This window comes from Balaenoptera ricei, chromosome 2, assembly GCF_028023285.1.
Source record: "Balaenoptera ricei isolate mBalRic1 chromosome 2, mBalRic1.hap2, whole genome shotgun sequence".
NCBI classification, from domain to species: domain Eukaryota; kingdom Metazoa; phylum Chordata; class Mammalia; order Artiodactyla; family Balaenopteridae; genus Balaenoptera; species Balaenoptera ricei.
In genome coordinates this window covers 162,830,903-162,855,308 of record NC_082640.1, presented here as the reverse complement: position 1 = coordinate 162,855,308, position 24,406 = coordinate 162,830,903, and the positions used below count along the sequence as shown (strand labels likewise).

The following is a 24,406-nucleotide window of genomic DNA, read 5'->3' as shown; positions in this document are numbered from 1 at the left end:
GCATGCCCTGCGGCCGCTTTTTTGACCCCACGGTCCCCACCCACACAGCCGACCGCCTCTCCCCGGGACTATCCCCTTCCGCCTCTTTTCTATGCTGCATAGCCTGTCTAGAAAGGCCGGTCCAAAGGCTGAGGACTCTGACGCTGACCTGAGAGGGAGGGCTCGGTGTGGAAGAGGTGAGGGTGTCCCAAAGCCCTTGGGCCACATATCTGGCCAAGTCAAGCCTCTCCGCATCCATATCCTTTCACCTTGTTCTCTGAGGCGTCCCTAGACCCCCCCAGGCCTGACTCTGTTACTCCGGTCCCGGCGACCCGTGGGCTGGGAGCCGCTGTCCACTCGGGGTTGGGGCCGCGAGTGAGCCCGGACAACTGATTTTGAACGAGCATTTACTGTACCAGGGTTCTGGGCTCTGGCCACTGCGGTTGATCCGTGTTTCCTGGACGTTCGCCCGTAGAGTCTTCCTAGTTTAACCCACATTTCTTCGTCTCAGTTCGTAGCCTGGCTCTAAAAATGATAAATGAATCCGAATGTAACTTCTCAGTAGCTGGTTTCTGGGGTGTCCTAAGGCCGGGAGGGTGTTGGTTATAGATATTTTTGGTTGAATCGTTTTCCTTTCTTTGTCGTGTTCCTGTTCTTCCCTCGGATCTACTACCCTATATGGTGGGATCTCAGTAAACAAGTGACAAGGACAAGCCTTTGAAATATTTTAAATCATGTTGAAGCAGCTTTCTCAGTCCCTCTTAAAATTGTACCTGGTTGCTTTATAAATTCTAGAACCATTAAATCATTATCTTTTTACTTGCTAAGTAAATCTGTGTTCTGACTTGGCGCTAGAAGTACAGATTAGTGTCAGATGTCCACTGCTGTTGCATGGTTAAAAAAGATTCCAGAAATCCTCTGGTGGATTTTTGGGTTTGTTAGACACATTCTATGCCTATCCGTAGATATTTACATTTATTTATTTACTGTAGTAATGACCTGCTCTCGTTTTCCCTAGAGTGATAAAAGGACCATGCAAATCAGAGTGGAAATGACCCAGGAGACAGAAAACCTGGATTAGCTAGGAGCAACTAGCTTTAGCTTAATACTTTGATAATGAATCCTTTTGTGTCTCATTTCCCTCATCAGTGAAATGGAATCTGCCAGGCCTACGTTACAGGGTTGTTCTGAGGATTACAAAGTGCTTTATAAACCGGCATCTGTACCAGAGGCATTTACCTGCTGTATGCACACCTTCAGTGTTTGTGATGGCTACTCAGAATTTTTGTATCAAAATTTTTTTAAGCTTCAGGAGTGCTTTGAAATATTCTTCTAGCTTTTTCCAAGATAGCGATTTATTAATACTAAAAATTAATACTGAACATTAATTTTCTGTCAGCACGTGTGCTTTACATGTATTGTTTTAACTGGTTTAAGCCTCACACCAGTCTTAAAAGGTAGGTTTCTGTTGTTACGCCCAGATTTTGCAGATGGCCGAGATAGAAAGATGGCAGAAGATATCCTATACTAAAAAGAACTAACATTTAGTATTTATTTTACTAGGCACCTTGTTAGCTGTTTCTTGACTCCTATTCTTCACTGCAACCCTGTGAGGTAGGATATCACTTTCTCCAAGGCTTAGAAGTAAATAACAATATTTACCCAGTTTGCTCAGAATTGGAGAAGCGACATTTGAATTCAAGTCGCCTGACTACAAAGCCTATGCTTGTTCCAATATAAGGGATGATTTTATTGTGTCTGCTAGCTTTTTTATTTGCTTTTGACTCCCTGGATTAAATATACAAAAAGATTTTTAAGCCATATTTGGGTTCAGTAGAAATCAATTAGTGATGTCCGCAATGGGAAAGGATCAGATAGTAAAAAATTGTCATCCTACCTTTGCCATCCCTAGATCCCCTGAAAACACAGTGAGAGCAGAGTATGTTAAGGGCCATTGGGAGCCTCAATGGGGCTGCCATGATGAGTGTTTCTTAACCTTCTATTGAGAAAGGTGCTACTGAGATGAAAGAAAAAGCAAATTGATACTTTAGAATTTGACACTTTGTAGCCTTTGGAGTTATTTTGGGTGCTGTGGAAGGTTCCGTACCTGGTTCTTGGCTTACATCAGTTTTCACTCTAATCCAGTTGGCATTGATAGTTTAGTCTGTAATTCTAAGGCAAAACTTTTTTTTCGGGGTGAAATCTAATTTTAGAGTAGTTATGAGAGGGACTTGTCATGTTTTGACTGATTCTTTATATACTTTTTTGGCCATGCCCTCATTTCCCACATTTTGGCCAATACTTGTTAATAAATTAATCATGATTTGAAGATACAAGGGGGATAATTTAGCTTCCTTTAATTGCTTGCTTGCCTCCAGGCATTTAACAAGCACACATGAGAGCAAGATATATGTCAGTTTTATTCACTGTAGTATTCCTAGAGCCTAGAACAGTGCCTCAGAGATGGCACTCAATAGATATATGTTGAATACATGAATGCAGTTATTATCTGTTTTATTCATGCTTTGTTTGATCTTGGATATTCAGCAAAGTTCGTGATGCATTCTTTTAACACTTGCCTGCTTTGTACTATTACCTTTATACATAACCTATGCTGAATACCCGAGTTCTGTTGTAGGGTCCTTCAGAGAGAGACTATTTTTTGTACTTTAAATTTTCCTTCCAGCACCTGAGAGAGTGCCATGAAGAAAGTAGCTGCTCTAGGAATGAATGACTACTTGTGGGTAATCAGAGGATCAAAAGTATGAGTTGATTGGAGACCCAAGGATCTGATTTTATATGGCATGTTCAGTATTTGCTTTACCAGACACTTTCATACATCCCTGATTACTGTGGGGAGTTTGTAGTCTAGGAACTTAAAGCTTTTGGAGCTCTTTTGAGGGGAATCCAGAAAGGGACATATATCTATCTTCCTCTCACTCCAGATGAATCGGACAAAGGGTGATGAGGAGGAGTATTGGAATAGCTCCAAGTTCAAGGCTTTCACCTTTGATGACGATGATGATGAGCTCTCACAGGTGGGTTTCCATGAACAATTGCTGAAGGTCTCACCCTCTTCCACTGTGCACCCTTCCCCTTGCATCCTCAGTAACCTGTCTCCATGAGGCTCAGAAGTGTTTTCAGTCAGATCTTTAGAAAAATCTTCATGGAAAAGAACCCTGAGAAAAGAGGGGGATTGTAAAAACCAACTCTCTGCCCTTTTTCCTTTACATTCTTAAGATGATTCATTTCTTTGAGTTTTTTTTTTTCAAGAACCCTAAGTCTTTTATCGTGTGATATAATTTATTATTTTTGAAGGATGAACTGGATTGGAAGTTTGTCTTTATTGTGTCTATTTTACAAATGGGGGAGCAGATTCGTTTTTGGAGAGATGGATAACCTCACTACAAAGCAAGTCAATACCAGGAGTGTGATTAGAATTCAAAAGCGGCTTTGATTCCTCCTAACCTTTTGCCACTGGACTCCAGTGTTGGCTAAAAAGCAAATTGTTTTCTTGGCAGATGTCTAGCAGGCTAGGCTTTCAGTTGCAGAGGGTGAAAATGTTGGCCATCTTCAAGTCCCAGTTCCTCAGCCTTCTTGGCTGTCAGAGAGAGAGGTGAGAAGTGGTGACCGCCTGAGTGCCCTGCCTTATGTCTGTCTGCAGTTAAAGGAATCCAAGCGGGCAGTGAATAGCCTTCGAGACTTCGTGGATGATGATGATGACGATGACCTGGAGAGAGTCAGCTGGAGCGGGGAACCTGTGGGAAGTAAGTAGAAGAGGCCCTAGGAAGGATTAATTAATTATTCAGGGTTCTTACCACTAATAAAGTCTCCTCAATACTTGTCAGGAAAGGGAATGAGGCTAAACTATTTTCACATGAGCATACATCTGGAAATTTAACCCAGGAGAAGATACTGGGGAAATACAGCAGTAGTTTCCATATGGCTATCTAGGCCTGCTACCCTAGGGCTAATGCTTGGCTGGCTATTTCAGACTTATTTGGGGTGCTTGTTAAAATTAGATTTCTATGTCTCACTCCAGAGACTCTGCTTCCGTAGGTCTTGGGGTTGGGGGTGGTTGGGAGGTAGAGTGGGGTCTCAATTGATAATAAGCACTGCAGATGCTTCTGATATGCAGTCATATTTGGGAACTGCTGACTTAAATGCTCATAACTGGCTGGAAGAACTGATTTCCTTAGCCACCAAGTCTCACTGCCTAGCTGTTCTATAATACCACTTAATACCTTTGCAGAGTCCATCTGACTTTTTAAAAAATTTTTCATTTATTTATTTATTTATTTGTTTGTTTGTTTATTTATTTATTTAGGGTGCCTTGGGCCTTCATTGCTGCTGGCGCGTGGTGCTCGGGCTTCTCATTGCTGTGCTCAGGGCTTCTTGTTGCGGAGCTCTAGGCTTGCGGGCTCTACAGCACAGGCTCAGTAGTTGTCGCGCACGGGCTTAGTTGCTCCATGGCACGTGGGATCTTCCTGGCCCAGGGCTCGAACCCGTGTCGCCTGCATTGGCAGGTGGATTCTTAACCCCTGCGCCACCAGGGAAGTCCCTTCATCTGACTTTTAAGCGTATTTTTAAAGGTTTTTTTTTTTTAAAATAGGAAATACTGTCACATGATTTAAAAAGTAAAAAGTATTTAAGGCACACAGTGAAAAGTTCCCCTCCCCCACTGTCATGCATCTACTCAGTTCTCAGGCCCTGGACACCCAAAATACAACTGCTGTTGTTTGCTTTCTGTGTATTCAGCTAAAGATTCTTTTTGCATTTGGAAATACATATAGGAATATATATTTTTACTCCCTTTTTTACACCAGTGGTAGCATACTTTATACCCTGCTCTTTTCACTTGACAGTATAGCTTGAAGATCTTTCCATATCAGTACATAAAGAGCTTTCTCATTCTGCCTCTTCCTTTTTAAATATAGCAGCATAGTATACATTGTATGGATTTCTCATAATTTATTTACCCAGTCTACTGTTGATGAACTTTAGATTGTTTCCAATCTTTTGTTGTTTATATTGCTGTCAATAACCTTGTATTTTGCCCATATAAGAGGGCCCGAAAGATCAATTCCTAGAGTGGAATTACTGGCAGAGAGTATTTGTATCTGTGTTGGTTAGATATTGCCAAGTTGCCTTCCACAGGGGTTGCACCAGTTTGCATTCCCACCAGCAGTGTGAGTATTCCTTTCTCCACCACAGCCTTGGCAACACAGGGTATTACCAAACTTCTGGGTCTTTGCCAATCTTATAGGGGGCCAGTGGTATCTCAGTGTACTTTTATTTTGTGTAATTCTCTTATTAAGAGTGAGGTTGAGCATCTTTTCACATGTTTAATAGCCACTTGTATTTCCTTTTCTGTGATCCATTTATTCAGTTCCTTTGCCCCTTTTTTCTGTTGATTGGTCTATTTGATTCTGTCCTTTCTCCCTGCCCCAATTTTTTAAGTTCATGTTGACAAGGGACCAGAGCCTCTGATGAAAAGCTTTTAGAGTTTATTGGAATGCTGGATGCCAAGGCATTATTTTGGATGAGAATTACTGATCTAGATCTTATTATCTTGCAGGTATCTCATGGTCCATCAAAGAGACTGCTAGTAATAGTGGGTCAAACCATGAGCGTGAACAGCTAAAGAACCGAAACAGCTTCTCCTCCTATGCACAACTACCCAAACCTGCTTCTACCTACTCCCTGAGCAGCTTTTTTAGAGGTAAAGAGTGATGGTTAAAGGGACAGGGAGTCCTTTTCTTTTTTAAAAAAAACCACTGAGGCTATAATTTTCATTTACTCTGTAAGAAAAAGATTATTGAGGGATGAAAAATCTTTGGAGCTGGCAGTTGGGGATCAGGAAGGGCAGAAATGAGGGAAATTCAGAGGGGTTGGACTGGGTTTCTAGAACATGATGAACAAAACTGACATTAACCCTGTGACAGGTACTGAAGAAATTTGCGTAGGTCAAAATTCCTCCCTACCCCTGTGCGTTTCTGTTGGGAATCCTTGTGCACTGCTGGTGGGAATATAAAATGGTACAGCCACTGTGGAAGACAGTTTGGCAGTCCCTCAAGAAATTCAACATAGAACCGTCATATGATCCAGCAGTCCACTTCTAGGTATATACCAAAAAGAGTTCAAAGCAGGGACTTGAACAGGTATTTATACACCAGTGTTCATAATACGATTATTCAGCATAGCCACAATATGGAAACAACCCAAATGTCCATTGACTGAAGAATGAATAAGCAAAATATGGCAGGTATATGCAGTGGAATATTATGCAGCATTAAAAAGGATCAAAATTCTCATACATGCTACAACATGGATGAACCTTGAGGACATTATGCTAAATGAATTAAGCCAGACATACAAGGACATATACTGTATGATTCCATTTCTATGAGATACCTAGAATAGTCAGATTCATAGAGATAGGAAGTAGAATAGTGGTTACCAGGGGATGAGAGTGAGGAGGAATGGGAGTTATTGTTTAATGGGTACAGAGTCTCAGTTTGGGATGATGAGAAGTTTCTGGAGATGGATAGTAGTGATGATTGTACAGTGTGGATGTACTCAGTACCACTGAACTGTGTACTTAAAAATGGTAAAGTTTATGTTATGTATATTTTAACCGCAATTTTAAAAACTGTTCCTCAGTGCTTTTTTTTTTTTGTAGCACCTCAAATTTCTGAAGTTGAATAAAAACTTTTCTAAGCCTTAAGTTCTCATATTGCATAAAAAAGTTCTATGTGCACTGCATCCTTAACCAAGTCTGAATGGCTCTGACTTGAACTGTTGACCTTATGTGTACTTTACCTTTAGGGAGAACTAGACCTGGAAGTTTCCAGTCCCTCTCTGATGGTAGGCATTGACCCTCTTCTCTTGATTACTGTGGGAGATGTTACTGATCTGGGGTACAACATGGGGAGTCATGGGGACAAGTGATAATTAGATGATGACATTTCTTCTGAATCTATCATCATTATTAGAAAGATTTTCTGATGCTGAGTAAGGAGGTCAAGACCATTCTGGTTACAGGGGCAAAGGGTAACTTCTAGGGATGCTGTCTTTGGGGGAGGAATGGGATCTACTTTGGGCCATAATGATGCCTTGGGGGCCAAATGAAAAAAAAAATGTGCCTGAGAAGGAAGCAGTAGAGGAAGGGAGTGGCAGGAGATTGTGCCCTTCTGAATCAGTTGCCTGTTTTTTTTCAGCTCTGTCGGACACACCTGCCAAGAGCTATGCTCCAGAGCTAGGGAGACCCAAGGGGGAGTATAGGGTGAGTTATATCTTACACTGTGTTATATCTTTACACAGTTTGACATACCTTGACGTATGTCATCTTGCTTGATTTTCTCAAATCTTTGAGCAGGTATTATTTTAAACCCCTTTTATAGGTAAGAAAACTGGATTTCTAAACATTAGAACTTGCCTGGAGTCTCACAGCTAGTTAAATGGTAGAACTTGGACTCAGAATCTCTATTTTCTGATTCAGTCCTGGCACACTTTCCTTACCCATTATGCTGCCTTTTTTTAGGTTGTACTTTGAAACTTTTGATCATCACTGTGGTCTGGAAGCTTGGTGGAACTCATATTCCCATGAAGCACATAAAAAAGCAAATCGATTCAAAAGGAAGAAACGATATCATAAGGTCCAAAAAAGGAACATGTTTCTCTCTTTCCCTCTGTTGGCAAAGCCGTTATTTAGAGTCCCAAAACTGCATTTAGGGGTTGAAATCCTGAACCACTTAGGCATAGCGTTGCTGGGTTTGTTAGTTGATCCATTCCCTGTATGATCCAACTCCTCCTGCCTGTATTGTCTCTGTTCTAGTTCCTTAAGAAACTCAGAACAAGACCATCCCAGTTCTTGTTTTTTCATCCGTTTCCTTCCACAAAATATCTTCCCTTTAGGGACTAAGATTATGAGTTTGAGATGAGGAGCGGGCACACTTATAATTCTGATCCCTTAACTTCCTGGGATTCACGCGTTGCTAATATTCCAGGATTACAGCAATGATTGGAGCCCCAGTGACACAGTGCGACGCCTTCGGAAGGGCAAGGTAAGGCCACTGGGGAGAGAATTCTTGTGAGATTTTTTGGGAAGCTGGGCAGCTTGACCTTTCTCTTCAGTTATATTTGTTAAATGAAGTGCTTTTCAGGAGGAAAATCAATCCACTAAGATGACAAGTCAGCTGCAAAATTTCTGATTCTCCAGGGTTTAGTGTTGCTTTGATGGGGAAGGGGGAAAAGAGTGATGGATGAGAGTGAAAAGTAGTGCCTTTAAGAGTGAGAACAATCTTTTATGTTTAGGTCTGATCCATTGTGAGTTAACTTTTGTGTATGGTGTGAGGTAAAAATTGACATTCATTTTTTCCCACGTGGTTCTCCGTTTGTTCCAGCAGTATTTGTTGAAAAGACGATTCTTTCCGCATTGAATTACTTTGGTGCCTTTGTCAAAAGTGAATTGACCATATATATGTAGGTCTCTTTTTGGACTCTCTTCTAATTGATTGATTTATTTGTCTATCCTTATGCTATTACCAAGGCCTTGATTATTGTAGCTTTGTAGTAAATCTTGAAATCAGGTAATATAAGTTATTCAACTTTATTCTTCTCTTCCAAAATTATTTCAGCTATTCTAGATCCTTTGTATTTCCATATAAATTTTACTATCAGCTTGTCAGTGTCTACAGAAGAGCTGCTGGGATTTTGATTGGGATTGCATTGAATCTATATACCAATTTTGGGAGAATTGACATCATAATAATTAATGGATCAAAATGGATCATAAACCTAGATGTAGAATAAGTGCTAAAACTGTAAAACTAGAAGAAAATATAGGTGAAAATCTTTGTGACCTTGGGTTAGGCAAAGACTTATTACCTAAACACACAAAAACCATCAAACGGAAAGGGAAAAATTGAAAAGATGGACTTCACCAAAATTAAGAACTTTTGTTCTTTAAAAGCACTGTTAAAAACACAAAAAGACAGGCTTCCCTGGTGGCGCAGTGGTTAAGAGTCCGCCTGCCAATGCAGGGGACATGGGTTCGAGCCCTGGTCCGGGAAGATCCCACATGCCATGGAGCAACTAAGCCCGTGCACCATAACTACTGAGCCTGCGCTCTAGAGCCCACAAGCCACAACTACTGAAGCCTGTGTGCCTAGAGCCCGTGCTCCACAACGAGAGAAACCACCGCAATGAGAAGCCCGCGCACCTCAACGAAGAGTAGCTCCCACTTGATGCAGTTAGAGAAAGCCCTCACGCAGCAACGAAGACCCAATACAGCCAAAAATAAATAAAATAAAATAAATTCAAACAAACAAACGAAAGAAACCACAAAAAGACCATAGCTGGGAGAAAATATTTGCAAAATACATGTGTCATAAAGGATTTTATCCAGAATATGTATATAAAAAATAATGAATTATCTTCAGTAATAAGAAGATAAACAATCCAATTTGTTCTTTTTTTTAACTTTTTAAAATCTTTTTGGCTGCGTTGGGTCTTTGTTGCTGTGCGCAGGCTTTCTCTAGTTGCGGCAAGCGTGGGCTACTCTTAGTTGCAGTGCGCTGGCTTCTCATTGTGGTGGCTTCCCTTGTTGTGGAGCACGGGCTCTAGGTGTGCGGGCTTCAGTAGTTGTAGCATGCAGGCTCTAGGTGCACGGGCTTCAGTAGTTGTGGCACACGGGCTTAGTTGTTCCGCAGCATGTGAGATCTTCCCGGACCAGGGATCAAACCCATGTCCTCTGCATTGGCAGGCAGATTCTTAACTGCTGCGCCACTAGGGAAGTCCCAAACAATCCAATTTAAAAATTGGCTCAAGGGGACTTCCCTGGTGGTCCAGCGGTAAAGAATCTGCCTTACAATGCAGGGGACGCAGGTTTGATCCCTGGTCAGGGAACTAAGATCCCACATGCCATGGGTCAGCTAAGCCCACGAGGCACAACTACTGAGCTCGTGTGCCTCAACTAGAGAGCCTGTGTGCTGCAAACTACAGAGCCCACACACCCTGGAGCCTGCACGCCACAACTAGAGAGAGAAAACCCACATGCCACAACTAGAGAGAAGCCCGCGTGCTGCAACGAAGAGCCCACGTGGCAACGAAAGATCCTGCATGCCTCAACCAAGATCCCGTGTGCCACAACTAAGACCTGACGCAGCCAAAAATAAATTAAATAAATAAATAAATCTTTAAAAATAAATAAATAAAAATTGACTCAAGATTTGACTAGTTATATCACAAAAATGATACATGAATGGCCAATAAGCATTTGAAAAGATGCTCAACATTATCAGTTATCAAGAAAACATGAATTAAAACTGAGATATCACTATACAGCCACTATAATGGCTAAATTTAAAAATACTGATCTTACCACACATTGGGAGGATGCGGAGCAGCTGGAACTCATACAGTGCAAGCAGGAAGGTAGAATGGTAAAACTACTTTGGAAAATAGTCTGACAGTTTCTTACCAAATTAAACACATTTAGTTTCACTACTAGACATTTACAATCCAGGAGGAATGAAAATATGTTCATACAAAGACTTGTACACAGATGTTCATAGTAACTTTATCTGTTACAGCCCCTAAAGTGGAAATAACTCAAATATCCATCAGTAAGTAAATGGATTAAAAAATTGTGGTATGCCCATACAATGGAAAACTACTCACCAATAAATAGGAGCAAACTACTAATACCACAACATATAGATCCATCTCAGAAACATTATATTGAGTGAAAAGCCAGATACAAAAGAGTACATATTGTATGATTCTGTGTTTCTGAAAGTCTAGAAAAGGCAAAATTTTAGTGACAAAATAGATCAGTGGTTGTTGGGGGGTAGGGATGGGAGAAGGGTATTGACATCAGAGTGGACAAGGGAACTTTCTGGGGTGATGGAAATGTTCTGTATCTTGATTGTGGTAGTAGTTACATGGAATTATTGTCAAAACTCACTGAACTGTACATTTAAATAGGGTAGATTTTATGCTATGTAAATTATGCCTCATTAAAAAGAGAACAAGTTGGCCTCAGATAGCTGGTCCCCCACTGTCCCCAGTGGCGTGGCGTACCCTGCGGCACATCGGGACCGGGGTCCAGTGCAGAGAGCCCTTCGTCCTAGGACATGGGGCACCGCTGGAAAGGCGGCCGCCGCCTTGCCCATCACACACCACACGTTCCTGGGGAACCTGGTCCTAAACTATTCGTAGACGACCTGCTTCTGGGTCGGCGTCTCGTTCGTAGCAGAGCAGCTCCGTCGCTGCGACCTACTGAAGGTTGGCCCTCGACACAAGGGTTTGAAAAAAAACAACCAAACAAACAAACCGAAAAACCAGATTTAAAGAAAAAGAGGAAAAGAGAACAAGTGAGCTCTCTACCCGTTGACTTTGGCAAGAGTTCATCAGGACATCAGCATCTTCTAGGGCATAAGGCTCAACTAGGGAGGGTGTGATGGGAATCTCTTGGCTCATAGAGTGCTGGGGGCTGTTGTATGAAAACAAAGAAGCTCTCCTTGGGGACATTTTAGTTTATTCTTGCCCATTCTTCAGTATCCAGTGACAAAAGAATATAGGAAATTGTCTTCTTCCTTGCACACCAGTTCTGTTCTTACTCTGCCAGGTCTGCTCCCTGGAAAGATTCCGCTCCTTACAGGACAAGCTACAACTCCTAGAAGAAGCAGTAAGCATGCATGATGGAAACGTCATTACTGCAGTGAGTTGTGGGTTTTGTTTGTTGTTTAAGTATTGTTTTCATTAGTTTCTGAAAGTCTAATCAGAATAGATTTTTTTAAAATCTCTTTATTTATTTGAAGTATAGTTGATTTACAGTGTTGTGTTAGTTTTGGGTGTACAGTGAAGTGATTCAGTTATATATGTAGGTATTCTTTTTCAGATTCTATTGGGTATAGTTCTCTGTGCTATACAGTAGGTCCTTGTTGGTAATGTCAAGTAGAGACACTGGGTTTCCTCTTGAAGTGGAAGATTCTCAGAAGTACGTGTTCTAAGGCTTAGCTGGCAGGATATGCATTGTGTGTGGCACTCTTGATTATGACCCAGAAGCAGTAGGTTGGCCACTTTGTGTTCTCAAAAATAATCTGAAGGAGGAGAGTTATGAGAGCAGCTTCTCACACAGGGAGGGAGGTGCCTCTCACCAGTAGGGGCACAGGTATGTGGACTTCCAAGACACAGCTCATTCCATATGTCCATCACCTGTCCTTCTATCACATAGAGAAACCTGTTGTATAGACTGGCAGAGATTCCTAATGAGTTGGCTGGCCTTATTCCTAGACATCAGGTGCTCAGACAGGGCCTTGTGTTTGGAAGGTTACACAGGATAATTCATTCTTGGTTCTCTTTTTCCTCTAGGTTCTGATCTTCCTGAAGAGGACATTGAGCAAAGGTGAGCATGGTTTGAGGGAAATCTTCAGTCAGTAAGGTGTCTACTACATTTGAAGGGAGAATGGCATTGTGGCTTTCATACCAGAATTTACCAGCATCAAGTCTACTTTAGGGACAGCTGGGGTGGCCTGAGACTTCTGAATACACATCACAACCCTGAGGGCAGTTGTTCTTCCTTCAGGGTGATAACTACAGTAACTACAAAGGCCCTCCATTTATCGGACAGACAGATGGCTGTGTGGGTTTGAGGACGTGAAAGTCCATGCTCAGTGCCTGATGTTTGGGTTGGTGAGAACTGAAAGTTAACACAAAGGCTAAGCATTGCCCTGGACCATGGAGTATGTTGCTGGTGGGTTGAGCCATAGGGATGGGCACCATAGAAAACCATTCCTAGCTTCTATGGATTTTGAGGAGATCATGTTTGGAATGTGTGAGTAGGGAGAGCAATTTCCTATTGAGTAATAGGCTTTAATCTTTCCCCGTCTAACTCCTTCTTCCTGCCTGCTAGAGATCCTCTTCCGAGAGCTGGAGGTGCGGCAGGTTGCCCTGAGACATCTCATTCACTTCCTTAAGGAGATAGGGGATCAAAAGCTGCTTTTAGACCTCTTTAGGTAAGAACTGATCATCTGGTCTATAAAGTTCGTTAAGTACTTTGTTCAAAGCACTCTGGGCGATAATACAAAGAAAGAGACGACACTGCCCCTCTTTTTTTTTTTTAATTTTTTATTTATTATTTATTTATTATTTTTATTTTTGGCTGTGTTGGGTCTTTGTTTCTGTGTGAGGGCTTTCTCCAGTTGCGGCGAGTGGGGGCCACTCTTCATCGCGGTGCGCGGGCCTCTCACTATCGCGGCCTCTCTCGTTGCGGAGCACAGGCTCCAGACGCGCAGGCTCAGTAATTGTGGCTCACGGGCCCAGTTGCTCCACGGCATGTGGGATCTTCCCAGACCAGGGCTCGAACCCGTGTCCCCTGCATTGGCAGGCAGGTTCTCAACCACTGCGCCACCAGGGAAGCCTGACACTGCCCCTCTTTTATGGAAACGCTTATCAGACAGGATATTGAGATGTGATGGGAGAATTCCTTGGCGGTCCAGTGGTTAGGACTTGGCACTTTCACTGCCATGGCCAGGGTTCAGTCCGGGTTAGGGAACTAAGATCCTGCAAGCCGCGCAGCACGGCCAAAAAAAAAAAGAAAGAAAAAAAGAAACGTGATGGGATAACTAATAATGTACCACAACCTGTGATAAAGTGACCGTGCAGCAGGTGGTTAAGAACCAGGCTCTGGAGTCAAGCACCTGTGTTGACTGTTGTCTCCACCACTTAGTTCATAGCGTGACCTTGAACAAGTTACTCAACCTCTCCAAGCATCAGTTTTCACATCTGTAAAACGGAGATGATTTTACCCACCCCACAGGTCATTATGAAGATGAAGAGTTCGTGTGTGTAAAGCACTCAGCATAATGCCTAGTCTGTAGTATTAATATTTATTAAGTATTTTCTTACAAAAGACCTAGGATAAATGTATCTTTTCTTACTTGGTCCCCAGTGATGCCAGTGAGAAGTACAGTGGAAGAGCAGAAGAAGCAAATATAATTTTCAGTCAGGATATCTGCAGAGAGCCTCATGGAAGTGATTAGGAATTGAGTTGGGCCTGTGAGACTAGGTAGGATTCCGATAGGTAGAGAGGCAAGAGGTAGGCGTATCTACTGGGGGTGGCTGTCTTCTATCATGTGTTTCTTCCCTGTCTCATTTCAACTGGTAGGGACTATTTTATGTCCTTTCTTCAGTATCAGAGAAGGGGTTGGAACCTCTGTTTAGGCTGACATGTGGCCCAAGGTAACTTCGTTTACCCCATGGCTTCAGCACAGCGATGAGCTGCCCGGAAGCCTAAGGTGGGGAAAGCAGGTCACCTGGGCAGGGTGAAGATTACAGATGGTTAGCCAGGAATTTGCAGAAGACATGTTCCTCGAGACAGGTTGTTCCCCCAGCCCTTTCCTCCCTCCCTCCTTCCTTCGTTCCTTCCTTCTTTCCCTCCTAATCAACAAGGCTTTATCAAGTATCACCTCTATGCCAAATTAGTGATGTTAATTATAGTGGTCCATTCAGGGTAAGAAGGAATCAGAAGACAAGTCCTTGTTCTCCAAGGCCTTACCACCTTTGGGGAGAGACCAAACACATTGTATGCTGTACCTGAAAACAACAGAGGGCAGTATAGACAATCTGTTTCCAAGATAGTACTGACCGAGAAGAATGTTTTCATCTTTAAAAAAACCCAGAAGGCTGCTGTGGGCTAAGGTCTTGTGGAGGCTCTGAGCCTTTCTGTCAGGTCTGTGAACATTACAGTTATGAGTGCCCTGCAGTGTCTTGTCCTTGCTCTTTGCTCAGCCAGGTGGACGGGGGAACGATGATACCTGGTTCACCATGTGTTCTCAAGGGGTTGCTGATTAGTAGAGAGTTTAAGAAGAGAAGGGCTTATCTTATGTATGGAGGCAAATGAGTTTGAACTGTGTTTCTTTTAGAGCAGTCATACCATTTTGTGAGGTTATACTGCCACACATCAATAAATAAAAATGCCCTGCTCCCTTCTGCTTCTTCCCAGGTTCCTAGATAGAACAGAAGAGCTTGCGGTAAGTGTGGCCTTTGTTTCAGTTGGGGGCCTCTTTTAACAGAAGTCTAAGCCAAAACCCAGCCTCCAAGATCCCAAACTGACTGAATATTTTCTTTCCTTTGGTATTGATTATATCCAGGGGAGAAAGGCATCTGGGAAGCCTAAAAACAATCCAAATGATGTACCATTTTGTTTCTTTTTATATGCTGTTTTGATTAGGCTTATGAATAATTTTTTTTTTTAATAGCTGAATGAAAACTGGCCTGGTCAATTTGGAATTTGTCTCTTAATTTCTAGTTGTTTTCAATTCTTGGTTTGTTGGAGCTTTGGGGTTTTGGCTTCTAATACTAAAGATAATACTGAAAGCAAAGAGGGATAAGAAACCAGATACAGGTCATGAAGGAAGATAGGTCAGGCTGCTGGTGGTGCACCCAATACACATTTTGGCTGAGAGCTCAATGACTAAGTGTTAAAATTGATTTTGGGCAGATTTTTACCATGAGAGAAGAAACTCCTGGAATACAAGAATAAATCTGAAATTTTACCCAAAATGTAATTGTATTATTCAGACTTCAGTGATCCATTTAAAAAGTTGAACATTATAGTTCAGGGGTAAGAATTTCTCAGTGCCGTCAATGTCAGGATTGTCCTTTTAGTTGCTGTACCACACATTGGTGGTAATATATTTTTAACCTTCTTTGCACAACAGAATATAATTCAGGAAAATGTTTTTCAGTAATATTTTGTAAAAGGAACTTGTACTTAATATTCAAGGCATGGGAAAATCTCAAAAACCCTTTATCTTAATCTACTCAAAATGATTGGGAATCTGTAGTAATCATTTTGAAAAACTTTTTGTTTACATTTTTAATTCTGTAGGTTCAAAACTATAAGGAATTTTCTTCAAATAGCATTCTTATAAAGTTTGTTATTTTGAAGTTTGATTAATCAGTGAAATGTGTTTTGCATAACTTATTTTTATCTAAAACTTTCATATTTTCTTCATATTCTGTATTATGTCTGAATTGAAGGTGATTTATCATGCATGCTGTTGTATATAAATTTGGAGTTTTTCAACCTTGTAAACTTCGGAATTGGCAAAGCTGATAGTCTGCTTTTAGTTTATCCCCGTAGAATATGAAGATTTCCTAAGAACAACTTTTTCTTGAAACTAGTGGCTAGTGGCTACCATATTGGATAATGCAGTTAGAGATAATAATTTTGAATCATTCTTTGCCCTCCTCCCCACCCTCTGCCACCTCATCTATTCACAGAGGAATCTCTGGTAATGAGAATTTAGTTTTTAAGCATGGGAAATCTACTTACAGAGCTACCTTGCCCTTCTGAGGAAAAGAAATAGCTCAAAGCCTTTCTCTGTTTTTTTGTAGCTAACCCATTATCGAGAGCATTTGAACATTCAGGACCCCGAGAAACGAAAAGAATTTCTTAAGACCTGCATTGGGTAAACGGGGGAGAAATGTGTTTAACTATAAATACTCTTATACAGAGCATGGAAGAGACTAAAAAAGGGTAGAATGGATAGATGGTTGTAGGGAAAGGCTAACAGTGGATCATACAAGCATCATTAATGATCATCTCATTCAGTGATTCCAAACACTAGTCCCCCACAGAGTTTTCTCTGATAGGTGGTAAGTTGAGAATAATAAGGGCAATGTAGAGAGTTTTCTCCTAAAGCTAAATTTATTTAATTTGAAAGACTGCCTTTTATTCTGGGATTTTTTTTCCCCTCCTCCTCCACCCTCTTTTTGGTAGAAAAATGGGTTATAATTTTTTTTGTGTGACCTTATGTATTAAAAGAAAAAGTTGGCAACATTTTACCTTATATATTATTTTCAATGTTACTGGTCCTTGAAACTCCACAGTCCAAGAACTACTGATTCAGTCCAGCTTTCATTCAGAATATAAATCCCTGTAAAAACCAGCCCCTCATATTATTCTTCCAGTGATGGGGCACATAGTTCTCTGGGAAGTAGCTTATTTTATTGTCAGATAGCCTTCATTATTGGAAAGTGCTTCCTTATTTTGAGCTAAAACTTGCTTTCCTGTATCTGTCAAGACAGGTGTGGAGTCTACCCAGTAGACCTTGCTCGAGGTTCAGTGGTCACAGTTGTTTCAGTCATTCCTCATGTGACATGATTTCCAGGTTTCACATTTAGAAATTTGTTTATTTCAATGCAATCTGTAATTTTAACTTTATCAGCTACTGAGCTGATAGGTCGTATGGCCTCTCATAAACAAAGAGAAGTTAGAATAGTGAAGTAACTGGAACCTTTTGCTGTCTTCTTTATCTCTTCCAAAAATTGGCTGGGGATCACACTTATCTGGGAGAGTGTAATTGAATTTCAGAATTCTTCCTGGAGTGAGTGGAGTAGGGGAATAAGGCAGCACTTTCTGAAGGAAGGTCTGGGAACTGGGAGTTTAAAATCTGGCTTCTATTCCTGGCCTTACTCATTGACTTACCATATAGCTTTTAGGTAAGACACTATTTGTCCCTCAACTTCTTCATGTGTAAAAATATAATGTAGTGTTGAAGATGGGACCCTTGACATTATGTAGAGCTCTGAGATCTTTACTAATCTACAAACATACCGCCGTGCTGTGTAACTTGATTTTACCTTATTACTCTGCATTAAAAAATGGCTAACATGATTCACTTTGCTGTACAGCAGAAACTAACACAACATTTTAAAGCAACTATACCCCAATAAAAATTGCTCAAAAAAAAAAAATTGCTAACAAATGTAAGTGCCCCTTAAGGAGAGTTAAGCATTGACATTAAGCAATGACAGGAACCATGTGCTTCACGGGGATGTGGATGATAGGCAGCTGGCTAGGCTCACTCACTAGCTAAGTGACTCGTCCATCAAACATTCCAGCTCCCACAATGAGGGGATTCCAGTTCATTCCTCAGCAGAATCGCCAGTGACTGTGTATATTTCGTGGACTTTCAGGCTCCCTCTCGAATTGACAAAACCTTTAATATAAAATCCCAGCCAACGGTCTCCTCTATTTTCTGCTTTCTCTCTCTCTGCCTTTCAGGGATGCTCTAAAGGAGAACTGAGATCAGATTTATGAAGCCCCATGAGCTTTCTGTGCTTACAGTGGTGATTTGGTTTAGTTGGGTTTGTTTCCTGTTTGAGTAGAGAATGAGGTACTAACCTTCTGGCCCTCTCCCAGTTTGCCATTTTCAGCAGAAGATTCTGCACACATACAAGACCATTACACGCTCCTGGAACGTCAGATCATTATCGAGGTTAGACTCCTCGTCTCTACGCTTTCTGCTTCAGTGCCAAAGCTCACTGCCATTCAGCAGCTAGGAGACTTCTGCTCTGCCCACATAGGTCATTTCCTGTTACGTTTTCTAAGAGCCTTTCATTCTCTGTCTCTACGTGGTAGCCTTCTGTCCATTGTCTTCAGGCATCCTTTTTCTTCTCACTTGCTGTTAACCTGGAAGTATTTCCTCTTCATCCCAGAACTCCATTTCATCACTATTTCTCTGGTCTTCCTCCATCCAACTTGGACCTGTCATCATTTTCTGGATTTTAAGCTCCTCTGGGCTATCCTAGGCAATTTCTTTCTTTTTCTCTTCTTTGCCTCTTTCTTAGGGTAGGAAGCACAACTGCTGTAATATTAAAGGCTTCTCTCCTGCCTCTACTCCATGGACATTGTTCTTTTTTTCACTTGGCTCACGCCACCACAGGCAAATGATCGACATCTAGAATCAGCAGGACAGACTGAAATCTTCCGGAAGCACCCCCGCAAAGCTTCTATCCTCAACATGCCGTTAGTGACGACGCTTTTCTACTCCTGCTTCTACCACTACACAGAGGCTGAGGTACAGGCAGAACGTGAAAGAAAGGCCCCACACATTCTCACTGCACAAGACGAGCATATTTCAAAGCCAGTACTTCAGCGTATCCTATTTACAATGGGTGCGCATAATTCTCGGCAATCCATCTGGGAAGCCTTCCCGGCTCTCACCAGGGGTGAACCGAGAGGAGAAAAGAGGTCTGTAAGGGTTTGCATGGCTTCCAGTGAGCTGGCATCAGCAGTGCTGCTCCCATAGCAGTCTCTGTGCAAAGGTCCATCGTTTCAAATGGATTCACACAGTATAGGGAAGAGCAGCGGGGGGTAGATACTTGTGGGTACTTTAAAAAAATTTTTTGAAGAGGTGTAAATTTAATGACCGTAGGTGGGCATGATCATAATGATCATAGGATTAGCATAAAGTTGGGAAATACACCATACCTATTAATCCAGTCCTCTTAAGCTGGGTTGTGGTGATATCCAATTAGACCTGATGGAGCTTTTCTCTTAAATTAATTTCCGGGTTTAAATGGTTACAGAGTGAAATGTAGACTGTCTATGTAGTGGAAAAGAAAAGGGGAGATGGGTAGTATTTGAGAAATACCACTAAAATTCCTTCTTCACTTTCATCCTAGGGCACATTCAGCAGTCCGGTCAACCTGAAGAAGACATTTAAGGTAGATATAAATTAGTCAGTGTTTGGTAAAAGTAGTATCAGAGTAACTACATGGAGTGGATGTTGCTTTCTATCCCTGCACAGTAGTAAGTCCCTTAACGTTCAAGGTTAAGGGGAAAATGGAGTAAGTTTGTGGGAAGTGAGGGAAGGCTTTAACCGAATGGCCAGCAGCAGTGCTGGGGCTTGGAAACCTGAGAGATTTGTGGATTTTAAGAGGCAGAATCAACACCAGGGAATATTTTTGCCTATCTTTCCAGAATTCTCAAGCACCTCCCCTGATGCATTTCTACTTCTCCTTAATTTCCCCTGGCCTCTGCTTTCTAGATCCCAGACAAACAGTATGTGCTGACAGCCCTGGCTGCTCGCGCCAAGCTTCGGGCCTGGCATGATGTCGATGCCCTCTTTACCACAAAGGTGGGTGCCCTGGGACTGTTCCATGCCGCTGATGCCTTGGCAATACCATCTTGTCATTCCACGCCTCCTGGGAGTCTCAAGTTCTAGTTACTGGTAGACATTTTTCCTTCAGATTTTTATTTTCCAAAGTTTCAAACCTAAAGAAAAGCTGAAAGAATAGTTAACAGTCTTCACCTGCTTCACTAATTTGGTTGTTTTTTTTTTTATAAATTTATTTATTTATTAATTTATTGGCTGCATTTGGTCTTCGTTGCTGTGCGCGGGCTTTCTCTAGTTGCGGCAAGCGGGGGCTTGCAGAGCACGGGCTCTAGGCGCACGGGCTTCAGCAGTTGCAGCACACGGGCTCAGTAGTTGTGGCTCACGGGCTCTAGAGCACAGGCTCAGTAGTTGTGGCTCACGGGCCCAGTTGCTCCGCGGCATGTAGGATCCTCCCAGGCCAGGGCTCAAACCTGTGTCTCCTGCATTGGCAGGCGGATTCTTAACCACTGTGCCACCAGGGAAGTCTCACTAATTTGTTAAAATTTTTGCCATATGCTTTTTTCGTTTGCTGAAACATTTGAAAGTAAGTTGCAAATATCATGATACTTTTCCTTTAATTACTTAGGCATTTATCTCATTTGTAACCACAATATTATCAGTCTCAAGAAATTTAACATTAATATAAGAATATTATCATACACATAAATTAGCTCTTTAGAGCTGTTTTTTGTTTTTTTTTGTTTTTGTTTGCTGTCAGGATCCAGTCAAGGATCTTGCATTACATTTGGTTGTCATGTCTCTATTAGTTTATGATTAAATATCCATTTTTCCATTATGGGTTTGACAATTTTTTGTTCTCCCTCTTTGTTAGTTATTTAATTGGCTACATTAACTACCAAAGCAATATATGCCTGTGTCAAAATCAAACACGATATGACAATGTAGAGGGTAAAGAGTGAAGTTTCTCTTCCATTGTCCACCTGTTCCTTTCTCAGTCCCTTCCTCAAGGCAAGCACTGTGAAAAGTTTGACGGGTGGCTTTCCAGACCTTTCCTCATGAACTGACAAGTAAACATTTATATGAATATAAAGATATAAAGGGTAGGATTAGTCTACCCAGATAAGTTCATAGTACAAGGATTGTTAAGTAAATTGCTTATTTTATTTAGCCATATTTCACAGACATTTTTCTGCATTCGTGCCTATAGATCTAAGGGCTTATTTCATACCTCTGACTCTTTTCCACCCTCCTGAGTTCCTTGACTTTTTTGAAACTCTCATCTCTCTTCATTTCTCTCTCCCCCACCTCCCATTCATCCACTCCTCATCACCATGTTATTCTAGTCTGACCATAAAACGTAGGGAGATTAGCTCAGATGTCTGGCCTACCCACGGCTGCCCCATCTTCCTTTTTCAGAACTGGCTGGGCTATACCAAGAAGAGAGCACCCATTGGCTTCCATCGGGTTGTGGAAATTTTGCACAAGAACAGTGCCCCTGTCCAGGTAATGGCTCTTAGAGGGTACAGGAGGAGGGTACAGGATCTTCTAGGAAACCTAACTTTTGGCCTCTAATGCTCAGCGATGGGAGACTTGACCTGCTCTGGTCTTATCTTAAAGGCAGCATAATGGCTGTACTGCACCTTGACATAGAAAAGGCCAGGGAAGGAAGTTCCCCTCTGCCCTTAAGAAGTAATCCCAGTCTCCCCTCTCTGAGGAGCATCTACTGTGTTTAGCCCGGGTGGAGTACTGACATACTATTCAAATGATGCAAAAAGAGAGCTTAATGAGAAAGGACATCAAGGAGCAAGGGGGCACAGCATGGGGTCAGATCTAGGGCACACGTGTTGCTGGCATGGGTATCTAGCTCCGGGATAAGGAGGAATGGGCCCTGCCCTTCTTTCCTGGGGGAGCATGGAGGTACTGCAGGGAGTCCACCTCATTTCCCTCTGCAAAACTAGTCCTGTGGTTGATGGTAGGAATTGTAGACAGCAGATACTGACTCTTTTCCTTCTTCAGGATTTTTTTTCTACCTTTCAGAGCTCTGGGTTTAGTACATCTGGGAATCATTAATCAGAAGTACTTCTTTTCACAGATATTACAGGAGTATGTCAATCTGGTGGAAGATGTGGACACAAAGTTGAACTTAGCCACCAAGTTCAAGTGTCATGATGTCGTCATTGATGTGAGTCCATAAGAAATGAAAACCCTGAGTTAGACCTCAGTGGAAAGTGGGAGATTATAGTCGCAAGTCCTAGATCCTGAGGTTCGTCTCTCAGTTTCAACTCAGTGGATAAAGTGGTCTGGCAAGAGTTAGTTTGGAGACCAGCACTCCTGTATGATTTTCCCAGCCCTCTGACTGGTTTCTCTCTGCTTTTATAAATTCGTTGCACTTGGAGAATTCATAGAACTGAATCAAGCCATGTAACCTCTTGTAGACTTCTCTTCAGCATGAAGTTCACTGGGTGCTTGACCCCACTGTCATCCCACTCTAGCTTCCTGGATTCTCCTTGAACCTTAGCTCAAAACGGGAGTGACAAAAGGAAAAAGGCCCTTCTGGAGAAGGCTGATTGGTGGTTTTTATTGTTGTCTGTTTTGGTGATAGACTTGCCGGGACCTGAAGGATCGTCAGCAGTTGCTTGCGTACAGGAGCAAGGTGGATAAAGGATCTGCCGAGGAGGAGAAGATTGATGCCATTCTCAACAGCTCGGTGAGCAGCTGCAGCTTACCCCTCCAGCAGTGTCAGTAGACAGTTCATAGAGTAGCGCTGAGTTTATATTCCCACGGCCTGGATGGGATTGCTGTCAGCCAAGCCTGTGGATCTCTTGATAAGGGTCTCCTATGGGCCTACAGGGCAAAAGCACTGGTTAGGACAGCAGAAATCACTCCTGAGATGTGGGATGACATAAGGGTGATGTGGGGACCTTGGCTGACAATTGTAGTCCTCCGATCATTGTTAAACCTAGCAGGTAGGAAGGACTAACTACTGGGAGTCTAGAAACAAACATTACAGATTCAGAATATCCAAACTGTATAGTTTCCTGGGGCTGGATGTGACTTACCTGTTGCAAGAAAGAAGTGGGTGAAATAGATTTTAGCTATTTGGGGAACACAGCTGACTCATCTCTCATAGCATAAAATTGCTGAGCTTATTGTTAACGTGGAGCTTAGGTCCCTGTTAGATATATTGGAACCTTCCACAAGCTAAAGCTAGTGAATCTTTGTCCTCGGGCGGGCAGAACCAGAATAAATGCACTGAATCAGGCTTGTAAGATACAGAATAGGTATTTAATCCATCTCTAAATAAATGAACTCCCTCCCACATTAAAAAAATTTTTTTTCTCAACCTCCCCCCTCCATCCTTCTTTTCCCTACATTACCTAGCTGTGGGCCTTGTTTTATTGAATTCCCTCTGCCTATCTGTAAGGATCAGTGAAAAACTGATCATTGTTTGTTTTTTTCACAGCAAATTCGATGGAAGAATTAAGTGGCATCAGCTCCCTTGAAACCTGCCTCATTTCTTACTTTCCTGCCTGTGAAAGTAGAGAGCGCTCTTCTTGGGAGAGTTAAGCATCACATCGCTTGGGCCCATCGTCAACAGGCAGTGCCTGCTACCCGTGGGACAGAGACTAGCACCTGGGCACCGACAGCTTCAGACCGATCTTTTGTCCAGGGGCCATCATCTGAGGGGCAAGATCTAAAGCTTTGCCTCATGAGAGACTCTCTCCACCTGGTGCTCTTGTGAAGGTGGGAATAATTTCTAGATTGGGCCCATATTGGGCAGGATCTCTCTTGGTCTGCGGAAAGGGACTGCTCCAGAAAGGAAGTCTCCTAGACTGAGAGGTACAGGTGTCATAAGGTGGCCACTCCATTCCCCTCAGCTAATTATGACCCTGGACTTGGTGCTGGACATTGGCAGTTTTGCTCTGAAGGAAGTCAGGACAGAACCAGAAGGGCTCTCTCCCAGGGGGCCTCAGGAAGGGCTGCCAGTGTTGCCAGGACCTGTTGGAGGTGCCCTCACACTGTACAGTCCTCCGCCTCATGACAGAGATTGCCAGCGTCCCTCTGCTGCCATGGTCTTCCCTTTGTACAAAAACTGTGGTTCCTCTCTCACCTGCACCCTGAGGTGGCCCTGTGTGAGAGATGAGAGCATCCCCCTTACCTTTCCCTCCCACCCAGACCCCTAACCTTATATGGAGCTCAGATTCAGCATTGCTGGAGCAAGCTCTCCTTTTCTGTACAAATCTCATTATTTCACTAGGACCTTCCACAAGTTGCACCGGGGCTAAACTCAGCAGCTTTTCTGTTAGGCTATTAAGATGGAGGTTTTAGTTTCATGGTTGGTTTTCGAGAGGATATTCTGTAATGCCAGTTTCCTGCATTCCTGTACCAATATTAGCCTTTCTTCTCTGTGACTGAACTGGGTTTCCCAGACATGCCTAGACTCCTAATAAAGCTGCTTCTTCCTTGGTGCCTTCTCTTTCCCTCCCAGTTATTTTGTACAGAACAGTGAA

The 24,406-nt window shown here is 42.4% G+C and overlaps 1 protein-coding gene across 3 annotated transcripts; it reads left to right on the top strand.

Annotated features, from left to right (window-relative positions):
- Positions 1-87: 87 nt before the first annotated feature.
- On the top strand, positions 88-24,372 carry VIPAS39 (VPS33B interacting protein, apical-basolateral polarity regulator, spe-39 homolog). 3 transcript variants are annotated; one of them, XM_059914742.1, is made up of 21 exons: positions 88-176; positions 1,543-1,593; positions 2,925-3,017; positions 3,644-3,746; positions 5,558-5,701; positions 6,808-6,846; positions 7,200-7,264; positions 7,989-8,045; positions 11,612-11,704; positions 12,358-12,391; positions 12,899-13,001; positions 14,990-15,017; positions 16,387-16,460; positions 18,197-18,272; positions 18,720-18,854; positions 19,462-19,503; positions 19,827-19,916; positions 21,312-21,398; positions 21,988-22,077; positions 22,498-22,602; positions 23,359-24,372. In XM_059914742.1, exons 3-21 carry the CDS (start codon positions 2,925-2,927, stop codon positions 23,377-23,379), a joined length of 1,479 nt encoding a protein of 492 aa, XP_059770725.1. In that variant the 5' UTR covers positions 88-176; positions 1,543-1,593; the 3' UTR covers positions 23,380-24,372. The 3 variants fall into 3 exon arrangements, with proteins under 3 accessions (XP_059770725.1, XP_059770723.1, XP_059770726.1); XM_059914740.1 differs by lacking the exon at positions 1,543-1,593; XM_059914743.1 differs by lacking the exons at positions 1,543-1,593; positions 19,827-19,916.
- Positions 24,373-24,406: the final 34 nt, after the last annotated feature.